The sequence below is a fragment of the Panthera pardus genome, unplaced genomic scaffold (genome assembly GCF_024362965.1).
Source record: "Panthera pardus isolate Hobbes unplaced genomic scaffold, ASM2436296v1 HiC_scaffold_27, whole genome shotgun sequence".
In the NCBI taxonomy this organism is placed as follows: Eukaryota; Metazoa; Chordata; class Mammalia; order Carnivora; family Felidae; genus Panthera; species Panthera pardus.
Window position 1 is genome coordinate 20,887,328 of NW_026526843.1, and position 17,454 is coordinate 20,904,781.

General features: G+C 43.8%; 1 protein-coding gene across 4 annotated transcripts in view; it reads right to left on the reverse strand.

The window, feature by feature from the left end:
- Positions 1-8,970: 8,970 nt before the first annotated feature.
- OCRL (OCRL inositol polyphosphate-5-phosphatase) overlaps positions 8,971-17,454 on the reverse strand; it is a 50,320-nt gene continuing 41,836 nt past the window's right edge. For all 4 annotated transcript variants that reach the window (XM_053892038.1, XM_019427032.2, XM_019427033.2 and 1 more), the window contains 5 exons: positions 14,807-14,923; positions 13,825-13,909; positions 13,072-13,199; positions 11,848-11,959; positions 8,971-11,627 (listed from right to left, as the gene is read on the reverse strand). In XM_053892038.1, the coding sequence (XP_053748013.1) occupies positions 11,506-11,627; positions 11,848-11,959; positions 13,072-13,199; positions 13,825-13,909; positions 14,807-14,923 (564 nt within the window). In that variant the 3' untranslated portion in view covers positions 8,971-11,505. The remainder of the gene's footprint in view (positions 11,628-11,847; positions 11,960-13,071; positions 13,200-13,824; positions 13,910-14,806; positions 14,924-17,454) is intronic.

Here is a 17,454-nt window from a genome sequence, read left to right on the forward strand (position 1 = left end):
TTATTCTCTCATAGTTATAGAAGCCAGAAGCTCAAGATCCAGGTTGGCACAGTTGGTTCCTTCTTAGGGTGGCAAGGGAGACTCTATTCCAAGCCTCTGCCCTGGCTTCTGGTCATTTGCTGGAAGTCTTTGGCATTCCTTCATTTGTATGTGCATCACCCAGATCTCTACCTTCATCTTCACATGACCTTCTCCCTGTGTGTGCATCCGTGTCCAAATTTCCCCTTTTTCTAAGGACACCAGTCATACGGGATTAGGGCCCATCTACTCCAAAATAACCTCATTTTACTTAACTAATTACATCTGCAGTGATGTTATTTCCAAATAAGGTCACAATCACAGGTACTGGAGGTTAGGGTTCTAACAGATGGATTTTCATGGGGGCGGGTGGGGCACAATTCAACCTATAACAAGCCTTTTGGTCTCCCTTCTTTCCACTTCCTCTCCAGTTGTATGGTCAGGAATTATTCTATTCCTTCCCACTCACATCTGTGTCTCCCCCTCCTCCATCTGTCTCCAGGCCTCCATCCCTCCTGACCCGTCTCCAGAGAAGATCTAATGCATCATTTTTCTGCAGCAAAATGACCTCCCCACCCTTGTTGAAACTTTCTAAATAACTTGCAGCATTGAGTGATGGTGAAGGAAGCAAGAGAGGAAAATGATATTTCATTTGGCCTGTGTTCAGCGAGATGGGGCTGAAATGTCCATGGCCATTACATAATCTCAATCTAGTCCTGAAACATTGTTTTTGTTGTTGTTGACTTCAAAGGCCATAAGTGAGAGATTATAAGGAAAATAGTCAATGAAACTCCTCAAAATAGAAAGAAATGATAAGAAAACCAGAGAAGTGACTGCAGCTTTAAATACCAGCTTTACATCTGGGAACACGCTCCTCTGCCACCTACTGGCCACAGCTACAATCAGTAAAAAAGATCCTTGCGCGGAGCCAGGGCCACCATTAAAGGTAGAGTGGCCCATGGTCACCAGATGGCACTTGCAACTGTGCTTTGTGCCAGGACATGGCTTAGAACATCATGCCCCAGGGAGCTGCCAGGCTGGCTGGAGAGCCCCATGGTTGCCTGCTGGTGTGCTGGTGTGCTGGTGTGCTGGGCCAGAAGTTAGGGAAGAGAAGCTTGCAGACGCTAGGGACGGAGCAGGCCAGGGATGTGAGGGAGCGGTGTGGGGCTGGGCTCCATGCCCGAGAGGCCCTTTCCAGCCTCCTACAAGCCTGAGCAGGACACTGTGCCTGTTCATTCCAACACACAGACGTTTCTTTCTTTTATGAAATAATGTTTTCTTTAATCTTTTTCTGATATAAAAAGTAATGGGCGCTCATTGTAAGACATTAGAGAAGCAGAAAAATATAAAAATAACAAAATAATTTAGGTTGGCACAGAGGGTGGCTTGGGGGGCTTTACCGTAATCTCCATTAGCACTCCCAAAGTCGTTCTAAATATACACGCAATGTAAGGAAAAACTCCACTTGCTATGCAAATACGGCTTGCAGTTTCCAGACAGTCACTAGCCTCCCTTTGAATGGCTTCTAAACCTTCCTTTACAGACATTCTGGAGCCACTGCAGCCCACAATGCCACCACCCTGGGCTGACTGCTATTGACTGAATGGAACATTGACTTTCACTATTTTTGTGTCTACGTATTATCTTTTGTAAATTTTACTTTTTGTTGAGATATAATTGATATATAACACGATATTAGTTTCAGGTGTATGACATAATGATTTAATATTTGTGTATATTGTGAAATGATCACAGTCTAGTTACCATCCACCACCACAGAGTTACACAATTTTTTCTTGTGAGGAGAACTTTTAAGATCTACTCTTTTAGCAGCTTTCAAATAAACAATATAGTATTATTGACTGTATTCACCATGCTCTACATCACATGTTTTATCTTTATGTATTATCTTTATAACTGATTTTTAAAATTTAGGAACACTTGGTACATACCTACTTACAGCCTGCTTTTCTGCTCATCCCTCAGCAACATTACTTGTAAAGGCTGCATAATGTTTTATCCATAAAATATATAACATGTGTACCCATCTTCTGGTTCTGAAGGCTATGTAGATTGTTGCCAGGTTTTCGTTCTACTAACACTAAGATGAACCTCTGCGGACTTGCCCCTTTGTGCTCCTCTTGGCACATTTCCTAGAAGCAGAACTGCTACTATGAATGTCTCTAGGCTCTTGATACCTATGACCATATCACTTCTAGAGAGGTGACACTCATTTGCCTTTGACAAGCGGTGGACACACATGTTTTCCCTCACCTGTGCCTCTAGAGTTATAGATGACACAGATTATTGGGTGCCAGATATTGGGCTATGTCCTGGGGTTAGCACAGTAAGGAAAAAAAAAGAACATGGTCTCAGCCTCCGCAGTTCCTGACCTGGTGGGAGAACGGCCTGACCCAATAATGACCGTGTAAGTACAGACTGTGATGATGCTGTGGTGGTGGGGGGAGGGGGGCGGGAGCACAGCATGGGAAGAGCTGGCTCTGTGGTGAGAGGAAGCAGAGAGCAGTCAAGGAAGAAGTCTGTATAGCTGAAGCAGAGACCATGGGAGTAGCAGGATGTGGGAGGAGGCTGGAGTCAGTGGCACTCAGACCTGCTGCCTTGTGGGCCCCGGTTTGGGGAAGCCACTAAATGGCTCTAAACAGAGGGGTGATGCGATTACATCTGCCTTTCGAGAATCACTTTAAAAAATGTTTTTTAATTGTGGTAAAAATAAAAAAAAATTACCACTGTAGCCATTTTTAAGTGTATGATTCAGTAGTGTGAAATATATTCATATTGTTGTGCAATAGATCCCCAAAATGTTTCCATCTTGCAAAACTGAAACTCTAAACCCATTAAACAACAACTTCCTATTTCTCCCTCCCCCCAGACCCTGGCAGTCACCATCTACTTTCTGTCTATAAATTTGCTAGGTAAGTGGGGTCATACAGTACTTGTCTTTCTGCCACTGGCTTATTTCACTTAGCATAATGTCCTCAAGCTTCTTCCATGCTAGAACATGTGTCAGAATTTCCTTCATTTTTAAGGCTGAACAATATTTCACTGCATGCAGATACCACACTTTGTTTCTCCGCTCATCCATCAATGGATACTTGGACTGCTTCCACATTTTAGTTATTGTGAATAATGCTGCTATGAACGTGTGTGCAAATATCTGTTCAAGTCCCTGTTTTCAATTCTTTTGGATCTATACCCAGAAGTGCAGTTGATGGATCACATGGTAGTCTACGGCCATACCACCCTGAACGCGCCCAATCTCGTCTGATCTCAAAAGCTAAGCAGGGTCGGGCCTGGTTAGTACTTGGATGGGAGATCATATGGTAGTTCTATTTTTAATTTTTTGAGGAACCTTGAGAACCACTTTTAAAAAGCAAATTCGGCAAGGCTGATCTTGTTGCCCACAAAAACAATAGAAAATAGTACTGGATGGCTGCTAAAAGCTATTAACTTTTTGGACTACATTAATATAATTTACTAAGTACACACACACCCACAAGTGAACTCCTCTAAAGTTAATAGAGCTCAGTATGAACAATTAAATGTATTCACCTTTTAAAAACACCCATTGTATACAGACTTGTGTCTTCAAGTGATCTGAAGAACAATATTTATTAACCAAATATCATTGAGCACTTCTCTCAGCAAGGCATTGTGGGAAAATCCAAAATATGACTAGCTTGGTTCCCACTCTCATGATACTTGGAGTCCCAGGTTGGCAACAACACTTTTTTGTGTGTGGTGTGTTAATATAGTGGAACAAGGGGAAGGTTCTAAGGGTTCACAGGAAGCAAGAGTTGTGAGGAAAGGCTTCCTGGAGCCAGTGACATTTGGGTTTGATAGGGTTTGGACAGGTGGAGTGGTAGTGGCCAAAGAGTTCCAAGTGACTTAGACAGACTGAGCCAAAGTGGAGTGTATGTGAGTTTAAGGAAGGCGAGGGCATGACAAGGTCAAGAGTGGGAGGTTTGGCCAGAGAGGTCGGCGGGAGAGACGAAAGAGAGCTTTAATACTGGGCTGAAGAACTGGGACTCTGCAGTAAGCAGAGGCTTGGGACTATGAGGGGTTTTGATTAGGGGAGTGTCATCAAAGTAATGCATTGGGAAGATTAGTCTGGCAGTCATGTGTGTAGAATAGACTGAAAGGGAGCTGAAAAATCAGTTAGAAAGGGATTAAACAGGATACACCAGGCCAGAAGTAATGAGGGTTTGCATTTGCTGGTGGGATGTGGGAAGTGCGCAGAGGAAAGGAGGGGCCAGATGGACAAGACTATGAACAACCTGACCTTGGACTCCCTTCCGAGAATATCCCATCACACCTTTTCTCCCCTCCTCTCCCTCTTCTTCCTTCCTTCCCTCTTTTCTCTTTCCCTCCCTCTTCTTTTTCTTTCTTCTTTTCTTCCTACTTCTTCTTGAAAAATATTATGTATGTCTTACAATGACCAATTTTGCTCATTTTGGTTTCCTTTAGAACCTTGCATAGTGGCCTACACTTAGCAAGTGCTCTGTAAATATTTGTTGAATTGCAGTTGGTGACTAATTCGAAGTGGGACAGGGGCCAAAAATAACCAAAGCTTTAAGCCTGGCTGATGGGAGAGAGTAGGATACCAGGAGAAGCTGTTCAAAGTCAGGTTAATTTGAGCTTCTGGAAGGTCATCCAGCTGACTTGAAATTTTGGGATGTAGCTTGAAGAGAGATTTCAAGGAACATCCCACTTTCATTCACACTCCATCTGGGGAGATAGTGGCTATATTTAAGAGCACTAATTATGGTCTGGGGTCATATTCTGGTCTGCCACTAGCCCAGTACCAAGTAGTCTCTGAGCCTGTTTTATCCACCTATGAAAGGGGGATAAAGTAGTACTTAATAAAGAGGTTATCAAGGGTGAATGTGAGGTTAAATGTATTAGTACAGCACCTGGGGTAAATGATAGCTGTAGTTGTTAGTGACTATCACTGTTATTAAAGTCAGAGGGAGCATAAATCATGTCATTACCGAGTAAAGCCATTCATGGCTTCCTGTTGCACACACAGAATAAAAGGCAGCCTCCTTCTCCAGGCTCCACAGGCCCTGACCACTTCCTGTCCAGCACCCCCATCACCACCCCACTGTGTTCTCCCTGACTGTCCCCTGAACACAGCAAGCTGCTTTGCTGCCTTAAGGCCTTTGGATTTGCTCTTTTCTTCCCCTGGAATGTTCTTTGCCAGATATTGTATGGCTGGCTTTTTTTTTTTTTTTGGAAGGGGGGGACATATATACTGTATAATCGTCATTCAAATCAGGATTTGAGACCTTTTGTCTTCCTGAGATTTAGGTCTTAGCAGACATCACCTCCTCAAAGCAACCTTCCCTGACCAAGTCCACTCGCCATGCCCTCTGGCACATCATCCTTTATTCTCTGCAGAGCATCTGTCATACTAATTACCTTGTGCACTATTTCTATGTCTGCTTTCCCCATCCCGCCCCACCCTCCTAGTGAAAGCACCGTGGTTTCTATAGCCTCAGCACCTTGAGAGGCACCTGGCATGCAGGAGGCCTCAATAAATACATATTGAATGACTGGTTGATTAATATTGAAGACGCGAGGTGGGTGGTGATGAATGATGGGAACAAGCCCAATCAGGGTGGAAAGAGAAGGGCTCAAAGCACAGTGGAAGAGTTAGCCTAGGCAAGGAGGAAGACCACTTATTTCTGACAGGTGGGAAGGGGGAGGGATGAGCTATAGACATTTTGATTTGCAGAGCAGGGCTCTGAGATGGCTGCTTCAGCTAACTGCTTTGACATTTGCATAAAGTAAAGGATGTGGCCACCTGCTGAGAGCTGAAGGGCTTAGGAAGAGAGGTGTGGGCCTTGAGGCCAGTGGAAGGTTTTAGAATTATACTAGTTGCCAATTATTTAGTGCTTATGCATGAGGCACTGCTCCCGGCCCTTGAAACACACTAGCCAATGCCATCTCATGATGATCCTTTGAGGGAAGATACTATTATTACTTCCATTTTAAGATGTGGTAACTGAGGCCCAGAGAGGTCAGCGAACTTTTTCCCAAGATCAGACATCTAGAAGTGGCAGAGCTAGGATTTGAACCAGGCAATGTAGCTGTTGGAGCCTATGCAAAGAACCACAGCAATCTCCTGCCTCTTAGTTCCTGAAGCACCAAGTCTAGAAGGGTCAGTAAGAGATGAAGAGGAGGACTGTGGAATGAATGATATATGGCAGGCCTAGGAGCAGTCAGCCAATGCTATGCCAGGAAGCCCAGGAATGGGAGCAAACAAAAAACCAAAATCCCCCAAAAAACCATGAATGAGATGGAGGTGTATGGGGTGGTGGTAACTTTGAGTTAGGCATGGTAAAGGTAGAAACTGAGCTATCCTAAAGTGCACAAGAGAGGTGGTTTCTGAGTAGGAGAAAACAGCATGTGCAAAGGCCCTGAGGTGGAAAAGAGCTTAGCTAATTGGGGGTAGTCAGTGTCAGAGCACAGTGGTGGGGACAGGGGAGGGTTACTGGTGAGCATTCAAACATTGTAAGGTGGGGTGTAGGTACTAGTATTTTGTAAAAACCCTAGGTTATGTGCTCAGGGTTGAGAACCACTGATTTAGACCAGCTTCCAGGTGACACTCATTTGGGGACTGCACTTTGAGAAACATGCCCTAGATGATTCTAATGAGCAGCCAGGGTTGAGAACCATGCATCTAAATTGAAGATGGGGAATTGAATGGCACAAAACCATGGCTTCAAAGTGTGATGGAGGAAGAGGAAAGCCCCTCTTCTCCATGCAGGAGCTAGGGGATGGGAGTAGCTTCCACAAGACAGAAATGAGGGAGAAGGTAGGTAGCAGTGACTGGGTAAGAATCAATGTAGGTAAGAGCAGCAAAGGTACAAACTAGAGGTGGGGGGATTTATCCACAAAGCAGAAGGAAGAGAAAGAAGGGCTAGGAACCAGGCACCCAGGGCAGGGGACGGCAGCATAGGAAAGAGCAAAAGGAGGCTAATGGGGGGGAAGGGCAGAACAGCAGGTGTGGCTCCTGAGGCTCAACAACAGCCAGGTGTATATGCTGGTGACCTCAGCTCCGCAGCTTGTTATTCATCCTTTCATTTACACCTCACCCCTACTCCCAAAAAATCTGCAGCAAAAGGCTTAAATACAGACGTATATAGAAGGTGGCACCGTGGTGTGTCTGTGGTGGTGGGGGGGAGGAGGGCAACAGAGTAGGCTGAGCATGGGGTCTGATTATACCTAGTTGACAAGGTTAACATCAAATGAAAGCCATAAAGCCTTTGGCAGTGCGGTAGAGTCAGTGAAATATAGTGGAGAGCTAGGGGAGCAGGACATAAGTTGACATCTACACAACACCTGCTGTGCACCAGGTACCGTGGTTGCCACTTTGTTTCTTTCTCATTTAATAACGCAGGGCCTTGTAGGCCATGGAAAGTTTGGATTTTCTTCTAATTAGACTGCGAAGTCACTGAAGGGTTTTTAAAAGAGAAGTGAGGAGATGTAGTTAGGTCGTCAAAGATCAGTACTACACCTGTTCCATTTTATAGGCCAGGAAACTACAGGTTAGCCAGTCTGGGGTCACACACGAGGAAGTGTCTGAATCTAGATTAAAGATCAGGCCTCTCTGAGATAAAGCAATGTGACAAAATGTTAACAGGTGATGAGTTAAGGGTATAGGGTATTCATTGTATCCTTTTGACTTTTCTGTATGTTTGAAAGATTTTGTAATAAAAAGTTGGAAAAAAAAAAAGGTCTGGGGTGCCTGGGTGGCTCAGTCAGTTAAGCATCTGACTCTTGATTTCAGCTCAGGTCATGATCTCATGGTTCGTGAGTTCGAGCCCATCGGGATCCTCACTGACAGCGCAGAGCCTGCTTGGGATTCTGTCTCTCCCCCTCTCTCTGCCCCTCTCCTGTTTGTGCTCTCTCTCAAAATAAATAAAGTGAAACAAAAAGGACTAGGTCTAACATCAAAGCTTAAACTCTTTTTTACCCACTATGCATTACTGTGTCACTAATCTAAGTAACCCTGATTCCCTCATTGTCCCCTCTGAGCCTGATTTTGCCCATTGTAACAACGAGACTGGGTTAGATCACCACTAAGGTTCTCTCCCTAATACTCAGTAATCCCGCTGTGGCAGTGTCTAGCTTTAAATCATTAGGCTACACCAAGAGCCAGGTCATGAGCTTGTCCTGTGGTCTGAAAGAGCCTAATGGTTCTCCTGTAACAGCATCCAGGGATGCAGTTTGTAACCTCTGGAAAGAGGTGTGTGCTCGGCCATATCGCCTGCTGCTGTGTAAACACTTCTGGGTGTCAGTCTCCATCCACTGGGGGGAAATCACTCTCAAAAGGAAACATCTTCTTCTGCCAAGGCTTTGGGTGGGGCTAAGAAAACTGTTCGTGACAACACTGAATCAGCACATTCATCAGCGTCAAGCTCATAGTCAAAGGGAACTGGAAGAGGGCCCTGGTTAAGAAAGCTCCAGCTGAGGCCTCTTCAGCCTCAAAGGGAAAGGAACCAGAATGGGCAAAGTCATAATGGAGATCGGCAGGGGAATAAAAGGCAGCATGCTCAAATTAGGGGTTTCCTCCTAAAGTATTAGAGTTCAGAGTAGAGCTCCCTCAGAAGTACTTAATTTATGGACTTCATGCCCCCCAAGAGGTAATAAAGCTTCAAAATGGGTTTTCAAAAGTTGCAAAATGACTTTTGTGAAAACAGGCTCTTTGTAGGAACATGTCTAAACCGCTGAGGCTATTTTGGCAAGGACAACTGGGTTCTCCCAAAATGTGTATGTTGGGGTTTGTCAGATTTCTGGGGCTGGAGTGATCATGGATCTGACCCAGTGTGATATTTACATGCATAAACAATCAACATCCTTTTTGGTAATCGTGTTATTTTGTTGCCTGAATCCCTGGAGTTAAAATAAGAATCCTGGGCTGGCCTCTGGAAGCACTGTGACTTTATTAGCCTCAGAAAATAACGTGGCTTCTTCTCCCTTCCAGGGGCAAACATACCGAGCATTCTTCTATTTCTGTGTAAGACAGGAAATAACAGTACAGTCGTAGCTGTGAGGACTGCAGTCAAGTAGGATCCAGTGACCATAAGCCCCCGTTTACCAAGATCACACTGATTTTTCACACAACATATATTTATTCAGAAAAACATTTGCAATAAATTATAATAAAAAAGATGACACAAAATACAGAATCCCACTAGCAGCTTTGCTTAGTGACCAAGACATTTTTGAGAAATATAACAATTACAGAATAAGAATCAGAAAACAGTGAAAGGGAAACTAATGCAATGTCACCATATAGGTTCGAGCCATTTCTTCCCTAAAACAATAGATGTGGAGTCCTTCTCTACCAGTTGAATCTGAACTCCTTACTTCAGGAGCTATGAAATAAATAGCACATTAGAGTTACTTAGGAATCAGAGGTTGGCGTGCTGGAGTAGGCACAGTAGGGAGGCAGATTTCTTCCGTCTACTCTATTTCTGTCTCCCCTACCTAGAGATTGTCTCAAACCCTTAATGCAGTGTACATCCCAGGGCCAGAGCTGGAAAAATGTAGAGGCACTAAACAAATTTGGTGCATCTGCCTGTCTTATGAGGAAACAGGATGTTGCCTACACCCCCCACCAACCACATCCTTGATCACCCAAAGGTCCCAGGTTGGCAATATACTAGACAATGTGTCCAGGACAGGCATCTCCCTGTCTTTGTGTAACGACCTTGCCCCAGATTCAATAATCTGCCTCTATGATCACCTTCTGGCCTAGTGGAGATGGCAAAAGCATTCTGCCTATAATCTTCTATTAACTAAGTTCAATACCTAGCCTCCGACCTATCAGATCTGCAGCTGTTTGGCACAGAGAACTTAACTCCTAGTTCCATAACTCCCTATCAAGAAAGGCTTTAACCAGTATATCACAGGATACATACCTTTTCTTCCCCACAGAACTCAACTTACAAGAGATGGGGGGAACTGAAGAACCATTCAGCAGTGGTGTTTCCCCTGGCTCTCTCCTTCAATGTGCTAGAAGAGTCAGGAGTCAATGCCCAAGACCAGACACAAAGCCTATACATTAGGCTCCTTGGATTTAATGTTAACAGCCAAGAATGAGTTAACTCAGGGTGGTTAATGAAAGAAAACCAGGAAGAAGCCAACTACATCAGGTAGTTTTGCAGTTAGTGGCTGGTGGCTGGTTTGCCAACCAACACAGAATAATTAAAAAACAACAAAAACAACAACAATGCTCCCCACAGAGCTTGAGTGAATGAAATGCTCAGAGGGTTGTCTTGGGTGGGAGAGAAAGGGGCTTCATTGGTCCCACTGCATAGTCTCTTTTACATAACACTGGATAAGGTGACTAGAAACCATGGGGAGCTGGTCATAGAGCCCAGAACCAGCCTTGACGGGAGAGGGGGCAACATCTACCCCCTGGTATTTCAGAAGACCAGAGAGGGGGTTCTAAGGGTTATCCACAACAGCCTTGCTGAAGGAAGGAGCAGTATCGCTGGAGAGGCCCACCTGAGATGCAGACTGCCTTTTTGACTTTGATGCAAGCATTGCTCTGGAGATGGATGTGTAAGTGGGGAACAGGTCCCACAGACAACCAGGATGAGTTCTCATGTACAATTTGAATAAAAACAGAAAAGGGATGGTAGAAAGCAGGACCTGTCAAACATGAATATTCTCACTCTTGAAACGCTCAAAGTGCTTCCACTCTGATCGTGATTCTCTCACATCAATGGGATGGCATCTCTGACAGTCCCTAAAGTTCTGCTACTCAATGTGGTTGGAGACAAGAGAATACGGTTCCACCTAGTGTTGATCCATGACAAGGACAATGTTACAGAGACATACAGATGCCACTGTAGTAGAAATGCACAAATGCATGTCACAACCACATGTAGACAGTTAACTCACTGTTGGGGACACCCGAGGAGTCACTAGCTTTACCCAGACTTCCTTCGACATAATAGTACTAGTGGAGTGGAGTGCAAAGAGGTGATATGGGAGGGGGCCAGGCAAAAGTGCTTTAGACGAAGGACTACAGACTAGTCTGAGCTAGAGCACATAGTGCTTGCAGACCTAGAATGGGAACATCTCAGAATCTAGGCCTAGGGTGCTAAGGACAATCATGATAGCTGGCAGGAGGGCAACAAACACTTCCCAGATAAAGGAGTGTAGATATAGATCTCTTGCCTTATAAAGAGAGAACACAAAAACACCAAAATATGGTACCTTTGGCTTGGCAATGTGAGTCTAAAAGTATTTTGCTGTGCAGGATATGGTAAGGGAGGGATTAGGAAACTCTTTTCCTTTTGCACTAGAAACAACTTTTTCATGCCAACAGCCTCAAAATTCTGCAACTGCCCCTTCCCGTGGCATGACTTTTCAAACCATTCTGAAATACTTAGTGCCCGAGACCTTCCGCCTCTAGAACCTTGGAGAGTAGTAAGAGGTAAAGGCTTATTAGTCTTCATCGCTCTCAAGAAACCCCAGAAGGAACTGGATAGCACGTTGACGGTCACTTGGAGTCTGTCTTGCCATGAGGTTGGGTGGAGGCCTTAGGAGAAGACTAGTGAAGAGAGTAGCTAGAGGGTGAGAGAAAGGAAAGGTAAAACCCTTTGTCAGACACAACCTAAGCAAAGCCTCAGAGACAGGAAGTGGGGGGCCAGGGGACAAGGGCAATGGGAGGGAAGTAACTGCCATGTGCCTGGACGTGAAGGAAGGAACACACTGTGTACACCATACACAGACTGTCCCGACCAGCCTACCCCCACTCACGTTGCCATTCTTATGAAGCACTCTTACCGATCATGTTTTCGCTGACATTGTTGTATTTAGAGAATTTTAAGAGTTCTCGAAGGAATGCCATCAAGTAATGGAAAACATTTCTATGGCATCTCGGAAGCTGGGAAATCACCTGTTTTTTTTTTAAAAAAAGGGGGGAAGGGTGGGCAGTGAGAACAGGTGAAGGAAGGGAGTAACAAGAGCTTACAGCTGCCACAGAAGTAGTTTATAATCCAACCTATACAGAACCCCATTCATCTGTCACAACTTTCCTTTATTCACTCATGACTAACAGAGTACCTGCAAATAATAACTTCCGAGTCAGAAAGGTCATCCTGTTTGGCCTGGGTATACACTCAATGACCAGGCTACGTGGTCAGCACACAGTCACACGCACACCCCACCTCACAAGAAGGTTGGTATTAATCTGGTCTTCTCCCATCTCCTCAGACACGCAGCCATGGCATCTGCCAAGCTGAATAGTTTTCTCTGTAATGTCATTTAGCATGGATGGGAGCTCCTCCCAATACTCACTAGCCTGATTGAGAAGTATTCTCAGCTACTGTGCATCAAAATTATTTCAAGATTAAAAACAAACACCAAGAAGGGGGTGCCTGGCTGGCTCAGTTGGCAGAGTGACTCTTAATCTCAGGATTGTGGGTTTGAGCCCCACGTTGTGTGTAGCCCCACACTGTCTGCAGAGACTACTTAAAAATAAAATCTTAAAAAAAACACCAAGAAGACAAAAAGAAGAAAGGCTCACAAGTATCACCGACCATTCCTGGTAATGTCAGCCAGAATTCAGCTTCATAAACAATCTTCTGCCAACGTAGAGGTATCCACCCTACTCAGTAGGCCAACTAGAAAAGTGTGGCAACTATAATAGGAAATAATACAACCTAAAATTTAAGAGTCCTAACTCTTGGGGCACCTGGGTGGCGCAGTCAGTTAAGCATCCGACTTTGGCTCAGGTCATGATCTCACAGTTCATGAGTTCAAGCCCTGTGTCGGGCTCTGTGCTGACAGCTCGGAGCCTAGAGCCTCTTCGATTCTGTGTCTCCCTCTCTCTCTGCCCCTCCCCCACTCATAAATAAATAAGTCCCAACACTCAAAGCTGGTGTCCTGCCATGAATAACAGATCCAGACCTATCTTACCACATAGCTAGCTACACGCCTGGCTTTGCTAGATTGATTTCTCTACGGGGGAACCTGTCCCAGGCACATCCTCAGAGCAGTAAAACTCACCTGTCGACAGTTCTGGGGATCCTGAGCAGAGTCAAGGCATCGCTGATACAGCTCATAACAGATGACGGGTTCTGGCAGGGCCTCCAGGAAAATGAGCAGTGCTTCAGCCACAGAGTGATTACTGCCAGCTGTATCAACTTAAGTCAAGGGAAAGAGGCTCTAGGAAAAAGGCCACACAGAGACCTGATTTGCTTCCTTCCTCCAGCCCCCTCAGGGACAGTTTCCTTCCTGTTATTCAGGGCACATTGATCCTAACTGGGGTTTGATATTTTATTCGTCCAGGTATGGTGCAGCTGAGTTGTTACAGAATTGATCAAAGACTCTTGGGAGGTTTGGCTCAACTTGAGAGTCAGGGGAATGTGGCATGCAGAATGATGTTCACACTCGATCAGTCCTTGAAACTAGTCCCCAGTGTTTCCCATTCTCTTTTATGTCCTAGTGACAATATACATGGTGGCAGGAGTGATCAAAAGCCTGAAGCAGAACAGTACCAGTGCTGTGGGTCTTATGCTCCATGTTTATTAAAAGTTGTTGTTACCTACCCCTTTATTCCTTTCAGTAAGAGTCTGATACAGAGAGAAGTCAAAAGTTCCTGAAAGGAATTGAAAAACAACTGCAGACTTGATGATTACCTTATAATAGATGACAGTCAGAGAGAAAGTACAGATGGAAACACAAAAATCAAATGTAGGAGGGAAGAAAAGTTTGGTCAAGAATTCATCCAGCTTCCTAAGCCTTTGTCAAAAAGGATACGGATTGTCTCGGGAATGCTAGTATCCAGACAATCAATGATCTGCTGTAACTCCTCCTGCATTCCAGGGGTTTGGAACAGATCCTCCTACCAAAGACATGACAATAAATGGAACAAGGCAAGATAATCAGCCCTAAGGTTCTGAAGTCCATCCAGGGATCCAGAGAGTGACAATGCAAATGGAAGTGTAATGTGCATACTCGTGATTAGGAATGGAGGTGTGACAATGGCATCTTTTCCCTTTATCATCTGTATAATCCGTGTGAAATTTTACTTCCAACCAGAAAATGATCTCCACAGGTTTTAGCTTATACCTGATATGGCAGAGAACTAGATGGCTACAGTGGGAGACCAGATGTTTCCACTTCTAGCTTCCTGACAAGTAGAAGGCAGAGTCGAAACAGCTGAACCACAGTTAAATACTGACCTTAGGGAATGCTAGGGCAGCAGTAAATGGCATGCCCATACCAAACCTTGCTTTTGAGTTCTATTACACTTCAGTAGGTAAAAAAATGTTTTCCTTCAATTTAGTCCCAAGAAATTTCTCTTTTTTGGCAGTTGGGTTGGGGGTAGCTAATATTTTAGATAGGATTAAAAAATGAAAATCAAATTCAAGAAATGGGCTTGAAGTATTAGAAGTATAGAAATGGGCTTTGGACTTTAAAATCTGCAATGCCTATGTGAGACGGGAAACATGCATTATAGACTGAGGTACACAGTGGTCCAGGGGAAATTGTGTGTAGCCAGGAGACAGGCATGCTCAGTTTGGGCCTGGCTCCACCATTACACTTACACTGTGGTCTTAACTAAATCACTTAGTTTGTATGCTTCTATTGTCATATCTGTAAATACGGATACCTCCATCTGCCCAGACGATCTGACAGTGCTATTCTGTGAAGGTAGCTTGCAAAAGTTACAAGCACAATACCGACAGGAGGTATCACACACCTTCCAAAGTTGTAGGGTAGGCCCATAGTCACTTACCTGGTGGCAGGCATATTTGAACAAGTGATCTACCAGAAGCCAGATCTCCTTGGGGACCTGAAGGGGTCTTTCACTGGCACCTTCATCCAAGGGAACCATCTGCAGAAGGGATTTCTCCTAATAGATGAAAAAGGAAGAGAATCAAAGCGGTCTCAATAAAAACATGTATGTAACTTGAGGTCCTCCAGATTCTGCTTATGTAAGTACAATTTCATCTTCATCTCTTAAGATTTTTCATTTTTTCTCACTGGGGTCACTCCTGGTCAGAAGGCACTTGATACGGATTCCCACAGTTAAAGAATCTCGTTTTCTAGATGCTTAACAGTTAAGCATTCCGTTTGGGTTCATTATGTTTATCACTGGATGCACTGTGTGTGGTAAATCCTCTCAAGGGTGACACGGAGAGCCAGCGCTGTAGCAGTACGGTCACGGCAGAGTGCACATACCACCTGAGACTTGTGGGCCATTAAATTACAATGGTCAACACAGTACTTTGGAAGAGCAGCATCTACTTAGGTTTTTGGTGACTTTTAACTTCTGATTCTTTCAGGTCTTACCACAAAATTACAGTTTTCATTGCTGATTTAAATGAGGCTCTCTGGTCCACAGAAATTAAAGACAATTCTCCACATTACACCTACATTCATGAATATTTCAGCCTCAATAGAAGGTCTAATCTTAAGGCACTAAACTCATAGCCCTTAAGATCCAAAAATAGTAAACCGAATACAGCATACCAAGAGCCAAAAATACTGTGAAAAGTTCCAGGTTTGAGTCCAGAAGTTATTCTTTATATTAATAACTCAGCAGATTTCTCAAGGCTGTGACCCCTTTCACTTATCTTCCTACTTTCTGTTAGATTCTCCTGAAAGAATCTAAGAGAAAAACCCAAAAGTGACAACTAAACCTGAACTTGGAAATGGCTGGGGACATAAACTCAGTTATCTTGTGTTTATATAGTCAAATATAAATTATATCAAAAAGGTGTTTGAAATAGATTAAGTCCTTGAGGGCAGCCTTCAGAAAAATCCTAGTGGAGAAAACGGTGACCAATTCTTTGCATCTTCCCCCCTTCTCCAGCTTGAGGTTATAAATTGTGTACTTTCAACTTTAGGAAATTCTGTAAATTCTAGCCCAACCCCAGCCATGTTGCTTTATGGGAAAGAAAAGCGTTTTACGACTTCCAGAGACTGTGTACACTAGAGCAGAGATGAGGGCTCTGCTTAACACTATGTTCTTCAACCAGCACTGCTGACGTTTTAAAGCTGTTTTACCTTTCTAAGAGAATGAGGAAGAGAAAAGAGCATGACAGTTGGTTACCATTTAAAATCTATTTTCTTCACATCCATTTTGCCTCCTTTCGTTCTTTCTTTTCCTGGGAGTCTATCACTTGGTATTCATGTTCCCTGTGGCTGCCAGAACTTTATCAGGGACTCATCCACTAACTTCTTTCTAGTTGCAAGTATTAAATCCAGGTATCCACATAGTATCTGAATCAAAACACTGTCCATAATGCACTCTGCTCATTTTCTGAACCAAATGCAACACATGTACAGATTTAGCAGATGCCTCCAAACTTACCGTATATAAATTATTCAGCACTGATTCATGTACTTTTTAAAAAATCTGACATCCAACTGGTGCTTTTCCTGTACTAAGGCATTAAGGCGACACAAGGCACTGTCCGAGATGAAAAGACAACATGGCCTGCTATTAACAAGGAAAGGCCAGGAAGCAGAACTGTCTCAACCCTTAGTGGTTTAAAAAGGTTAATAAAATGTCAGTAGGTTATATACATCATCCACTATCCATTTTCAAATTCATGCGTGATAACATGAAATGTCAGACTTGTGTCTCTGAAGTCTAGAGAAAGATCATGCACAAGAAATAGTACTTTCTCAAAAGTCCACAAATTATCCTGATAACTTTAATTTTCAAAGGGAAATAAAGCACACTTTGAAACCTTAGTGCTAATAATTAACGCAGTAAAACAGTACACCATTTCCACCATCAAAATGCATTAAACTCCACCAAATGGGGAGATGGTGTTAGATGCTGTGTGACACCGCTTTAAGAATGGTTTTCAAGCCCACGTTTCTCTATGTGATAGCCCTGTGTGGAGCCAGACACCCTCCGGCTTGAAGATAGAAGTGGCAAAGCACTACAGGAGCCCTTTACTAGGTTCCTTGACTGAGTATTCAGGAGATGTCGGTTCTAGTGCCCTCTGCCCCACACCCCTGATACCAGGAGCAGTATGACTTTAGTGAGTTTTTCAACCTTGGGCCTTGGTTGTCTTATCTATTAGAATGGGGAAAGTTACCCTGTCTGAAGGCAGAGAGCTACACCAGATGATCCCTCATGGTCTTGTTCAGCTCTATAATTCTATTCTACACTCTTTCTTAACCATATAACTGCATTCTTTCGGTAATTAATGACTACTGTCACCACCCCAAATCACTCTTAATACAACACAAATCCACTTCTGCTTTTATTATCATTGGAAATGGAGGACAGCTAAATGGTACCCTGCTCCACCTCATGAGCTTTCACATATATCAAGACAGCTCTTTAGTTACTTCTCATTTTAAAAATACAAATTTGGAAACTTGACTCCTATTGCTTTTATGTACTGGGTCTCAACAACCACC